The sequence below is a fragment of the Micrasema longulum genome, unplaced genomic scaffold, assembly GCF_059751315.1.
Source record: "Micrasema longulum isolate JH-2025_06_02 unplaced genomic scaffold, ASM5975131v1 h1tg000559l, whole genome shotgun sequence".
Taxonomy (NCBI): domain Eukaryota; kingdom Metazoa; phylum Arthropoda; class Insecta; order Trichoptera; family Brachycentridae; genus Micrasema; species Micrasema longulum.
The window spans coordinates 431,870-438,149 of record NW_028277755.1 but is presented as its reverse complement, the minus strand read 5'-3'; the positions used below and the strand labels follow the sequence as shown (position 1 = coordinate 438,149).

Sequence of the window (6,280 nt, the reverse complement as noted above, 5' to 3'; positions counted from 1 at the left end):
CTGGACAGAAGAACAACCCAAAGGCGAATCAATACTAACATTCTAATTTTTGGCTTCTACCGATACACTAAGGAAAACAGCAATTTTTTTTTTATAAGAAAATCCCGAAAGAACTAGTGAAAAAAAATGCCAGTGAACCGGTGCGAAAATACAATTTTTTATATAAGGTGCGAAACACAATACGAAATTGAAAAATAAAAATGCTCAAAAGTAGAAAAGTTAGTAATGAATGCCTTTGGCTCATTCTTCCGCCACCACCCTCATATACGAAGGGGTTAAATGATCGTTATTGGCGATGTGCAAAGCTTATAGAAATAGGTTCATGCCCTCGAATGTGTCAATATTATTTTTCCTTAGGAAGTTTATTTGTTTGAAAAAATTAAGAAGGTACTTCCTGTTGTCTTTAAATTATTATAACAGCACAAAAATTCACTTCATGTGCACAACTATATGTTATGTTATGCAGTGAATGTGTGTACTCTTACAATAATCTTTTATTTTAATTTAACGCGTTATGTTATCTTTTTGATAAGCAAGCGAAAGACGTATCCCAGAGTGAATATTTTTGATTAATCGCATCAGTGAAGTTGGATAGTGCTAATATTTTTACTAAAGAGAAAAACATTTTAGGTGTTATAGTTAAGGAATAGACGGGAAAAGGGAAAATTGGGGGTGTCAGCTTAAATTATGTAAGTAAAACATGCAATCATAAATATTTATACTGAAAATAGTGGACTACATCAAACCCATAGATATTAAGATCAAAAATAATAAATTTCATATAAAAAAAAACAGATAAAAAATATTACATCAGGTATGAATGATTTCATTTTTATTTTAGGAGTACAGCTCAAAAGTTGAATAATTCTGGGCTGGTATTCTGAACGAAATTAAGCGCGAAGATATCGCTCTGTTAGCGTGTTTAATACGTAAATATGCGTTAAAAATGTGTTTACTACGTGCGCATTTGCGTTCAGAATACCACCCCTGATGTTTTACAACATTTTTATATAAATTTTAATAAAACCAATGAAAAAAAAATTGGATGGTAAATTGCATGGTAAATTGAACGACAAGTCCGACAATAGAAACGGCTCCTAAAAATAAATGACAAACAAGAATCTTCCACGATAGTTGTAGTTGTTACCACTAATAAGTTATAGAAGATGATAATTACAGGTCACATGCTAGACTTGCATATTTTCAAACCAGCGGCGGACTCATTTGTAAGGGATGACAACATAGGTATGAATGTAGGTGTTCAATATTTAACTAATTATTTTTTATACATTTTAGGAATGTTTGTATTTTTATTATGTTTAAGAAAACAATCTTGAGTAGCACTAAGATTCCTCATTTATAATCGACCAAATATGCGTGGTCACTCTCCTCGCCTGTTTCGAATTTCTCAGTATGACATTGAAAAAGCACAATGATAAAAAATTGACCACATACTTCAACTACACTGGCTCAGTATCAGGCGTAGAAGAAACATTCACATTCTATCACTTCACAATATTTTTAATAATCTCACTTCACCTGTTTATCTGAGAGAGTAACGAGAGAACCCTTTTAATACCCCTTCATAGCTCTAATTTTCTTGCCACCCCTTTCACATTAGTAGCTGCTCGATTGTGGAATAATCTACCCACTAATGTTAGAGACGCCTTCATTATTTACATTGAAATCAAGATTTAAATGTCACTACCTAAATGTTTGAGTTGTTCCTTTCCCCTTCTTTCCATTCTATCACCTCTCCTCTCCTCTCTTCATAGTATAGCATATTTTTTTTTAGTTAGTTTTAAATTGTTGTATAAAATTATAAGATTCTGTTAAAATACATTCATGTACTTGTAGTTTTCTTAAACTGAACGGTTTGGGTAGGTAGGAAGAAATTGCCTTAAGGCAATATGCCCACCCTTGTATGTATATAAATTGTAAAATAAACAAGTACTCCAAGATCGGAACTGCACCTCCTGGTTCCTATACAGAAAACTAAATCCTCTCCCCAACATATTGGATTTGGCCCCGTACAACGCAAAACCAACACAGGACAGAAAATAAAATTTCTTACAAAATACTTGAAAGATTAGTATTTCCATTGAAGTTCCGCGTTGGGCACCATTTGACATAGTGCGAGAATATGACCAATTTTCATAGAAAAATAAATTCCTTAATTCAGATAATTAGAACTGTGGGTGGATAGTGCAATTAAAATATACATATATATAGAAAAGAAATATAAGACCCTGACCTTGCTCTGTTTCTTTCATAGCCTCAGCCAAGTCCTCCTTGAGCCTTCCCTCGGTGACGCCCCCTCCTCCCCCGCCCCTTCCGCCGATATCATTACAGTCGGAGGCGAGGGATGATTGCTTACGGAAGGCGTCAGACAGACGTGGCGAATGCTCCAGGGAACCTGAGAACAAGGAAATATCTTAGGCATTAGAAAAAGTTCATTAAATTTATTTTTTACTTATTATTAGGAACTGGCAGCTTCATAGCAACACATGAAAGTAGATGGCATATAAAGAAAATGCAAAAAATAATTACAATCAATTTAAATTATGTTTTTTTTATTTTAAATGCTAATTAAATCTAAAACTCGAATCATCAAATGAAAAAAAAATTACGAGAAAAAACATTGAATCTATAGTAATATAGAAAATCTTTCGTCTAGTTGGATAAAAATAAATAATAAAAAAATTCAATCATCTTACTGGCAGATCCGGATTCGATGAGAACTGGAACAATGGGCCTGGCTCCGGGCATATTTACAGGGTTAGAGCGAGCCACGGCTGGACCAGTTCCTACCTCAACAGCATCAGAATCCAGTAGTGATAGCGATGTACTGGAAATATCATTCATATATCCACTTAATCATTTGTTTTTAAACATTATCCAAAAAAGATAAATTCATAAAACTGTCCGGACATTTAACCTAAGCACTGATTATTTATTTAAAACTTCAAGTACAAAGAATAAGTACTTCAGCGGACTTATTGCTAAAAGCAACATCTTCCAGCCGACCAAAAAACAGACTGGTCAAAAGAAGAGATTGGTCAAAATTTTGTACTAAAAAACCATAATAAACCATGTAAGATACATACATATGTCAAAATAAAAAAATGTAATTGATTGAAAATAACAGCTGTTTTTCAATTGGGAGATAAGAAACATATTAACATTGATAAAAAAATTTAAAATTCATTATGATATATGTATTAAATGAGGAATGTGGGATCAGATAATGAGTTTGGAAGGAGAGAGACAGAGGAACCATGGAAAGAAAAAGGGATAAAAAAAATACATTTTAGAAAAAAAAGCAGTAAAAACTCGAGGAATTCAGGATTCTGGGGATATATAATAATGTTTCAGGCGTTTCTTGAAGGTGGCTAGAGAAGGTGCATTTTTTATATGAAGAGGTAGCTCATTTCAAAGTCTAGCAGCTTGGATGGAAAAGGAATGGCTGAAAAATGATGTGCTATGTCGAGGAATGGAAAGTGTTCTCTTCTGAGAAGAGCGAAGCGAAAGACCATGATCAGAAAGGTAACTGAAATTCTCAGCAAGAAGTTTTGGAGCGCAAGGATTGTGAAGAATATTATAAAGTGAGAGAGATTGAAAGTTTATGCGCTGATAAAAATGATGCCCCTTGAGTTCGGAGCGAAAAGGTGATACATGGTCATACTTTTTGAGGTTGAAAATAAAGCGGATGAGTTAATTTTGCAAACGCTCCAGACGATCTATGAGTTCTGTATTGGCGTCAAGATAGCAAATATTAGCATAGCACAGAGAAGACAATATAATAGATTAGGATAGATTATTTTTGGTTTAACACTTTACATACATATACAATATATATACATATAACAGCGGGCATATTGCCTTAAGGCAACGTCTTCCTACCTACCCAAACCGTTCAGTTTGAGAAAATTACCAGTACATGGACATATATCTAATACTAACTAGATGACACAAGCAAACAAAACATTACCATTAACTCAAAAAACATAGTTTACATTATGAAAAACTTAGTTTACTTAGACTAATAGACTGAAGGTTAAGAATATAATTTAATGTGCATGTTCTTCTTTTGTACGAGATCTAAGTTTGCCATCAACCGGTATTTCAATTCACACCAGCTCCACCCAAATTTTTAATATAATTAATTATACCTGACTCTGCATTCGCTTAGGGTTCCATTCTATTTTAACACCCACGGAAATAGCGAGATCTCAGATATAACGAGGAAATATTACTTGACATTTTAGTTTATGGTTTTCTCCATACATTTATTGACTTTAATAACGAGCTACTTTAATAACGAGCTACCTCTCGAGCAAGCCGAACAAAAATATTGTTTACAATTGCGCAAAAATTCTCCAAAAAAAAAGGCATTTTTGAAATACGAAAAATAAGTAATAAAATCTGAATGGGCAGCTAACTCTAAGGACTGAGGTTCAAGTTCTTTAAAGGAACATTTATGACAATATGTAAGTGTCTAAGTACCTACCTAATTGGTGTTTTTGGCGACAACATTGAAACTTGTCACACATAATATACAGGTAGAAATACCATATAAAAAATCCAAGCTTTGTGAACTTAGCAAGTACCCGCTGGGCGGGCACCTCATTACAATTCACAACTTCTTCTGTAGTTTATGCATGACATGCTTGTTTTGAGTTTTTTATGTTTTTCAGATTTTTTTAATGTTCCATGCAGTGTCAAGTGACCCCTCCAGATACTTCGTGTGACACGTATGATGATGATTTATTATAATTTTCCAAAAAAAAATTTTTTTACTATCTGCACGTACCATATGTATATTTATTTGTTTATGTCGTGATAATATGCAATGGCGATCAAATTTTAAAAAAACCTTTCTCTGTTATAATGAGCAAATTCAGTCGGTCCTATTTTCCCCGTCATAACCAAGTTCGACAACATAGTTTCTCCTCAAATTCATCTTTGTTCTTTTTTCTCTGCTTTCATATTTTTTCTGCAGGTTTCAAATGAAAATCACAGTATGATAAATAAATATTCAGAAATAGCTTACCCGCTAGTGGCGTTGTATGTCTTGAAAACAAATTGAGGTCCCATCCATAGCCTTCGGTGGGGTCCAGCATGCGTCATTATTTCTACTTGACTCAGCCACCTGTCTTCAACGTCTAAGGAACTCTTGTCACATGAATTCTGAAAAAAAAAACATCTTTAAAAACAAATCTATGTATGGCTGCACCAAAATTGGTTAAAAATATATTTTTTTAAATAAAATATTTAAAAAAATTTAGATTCACAAATATGTATGTATAAAATCTAAACTACTTTTTTCAATAGGCAAGCGTGTGTCGAAAGAGACAAATTTATATTCAATATACACAGTTTTGATTATAAGAATTAGAATTACCTTAATAGGCTTGCTAGGTTTGATTAGAATATTATTTGGCAGTAATGGCGCCAAGATATCATGTGACGTGGAGGGGCGAAGTAGCGGCCACTGTGCGCGAGCTTCCACCTCCAGCTCTATGCATGTGTCATCGCACACCTTTTCTTTTGGTATACCTGCACGGAACAGACACAAATCAAATAATTAATTAATCTAAACTCACAGAAGCATTTCCTGGACAATAGGGTTGTTGGTGGTTGAAATGAGCTGCCACGTAACATAAAAAAATGGGCTAGATTAGTAAAAAAAAAATAAATAGACATAAGCTTTAAGCTGCTCGCTTAAAATTAAAATATTAATAATAATGAATACATTAATTTTTTCTTTTGTATACACAATTTATAAATTTTAAAATAAAAATTAAATATATTGTGTAAACACGAACTACTCAAATGGATTTATTTGTTGTGAACAGTTTTTTTATGATTTTATAAAACACAATTTTTAACAGTCCTCCTTAGAACAGGTTTCCCTAGTGAGGAGGACTCTTAAATAACTTTTGTATATAGTAAATGCAAAACTTTTTTTTATATAGTAAAAAAAATATTAAAAACAAGAAAAACCATTTTATTCATAATAATTAAAAACCCTCCAAACGTCACATTTTGGTATATTTTGTTGATTTAATATGGAAATATCACATACTACGAATACCAATAAAAATATGTGAAACGGATTTAGAAAAATCAACTGTATTTTCAAAATCAATATGAATATTGGGGAAGAAATGTTTTCATAAACACATTCATTCATTTTCATTTTAACTTTTAAAATCAATTTTCATCTACAAAAACGTGACATGTTAGGCCTTGACGATTGCGACGTCAAAATTCATGA

General features: G+C 32.7%; 1 protein-coding gene across 2 annotated transcripts in view; it reads right to left on the bottom strand.

Moving 5' to 3' along the window:
* The window catches only part of rudhira (breast carcinoma-amplified sequence 3 protein rudhira), a 29,321-nt gene that overhangs the window by 5,842 nt on the left and 17,199 nt on the right, over positions 1–6,280 (bottom strand). For both annotated transcript variants that reach the window (XM_088228043.1, XM_088228042.1), the window contains exons 10-13: positions 5,405–5,559; positions 5,054–5,190; positions 2,718–2,848; positions 2,255–2,416 (exon numbers count right to left, since the gene is read on the bottom strand). In XM_088228043.1, coding sequence (XP_088084169.1) covers positions 2,255–2,416; positions 2,718–2,848; positions 5,054–5,190; positions 5,405–5,559 — 585 coding nt within the window. The remainder of the gene's footprint in view (positions 1–2,254; positions 2,417–2,717; positions 2,849–5,053; positions 5,191–5,404; positions 5,560–6,280) is intronic.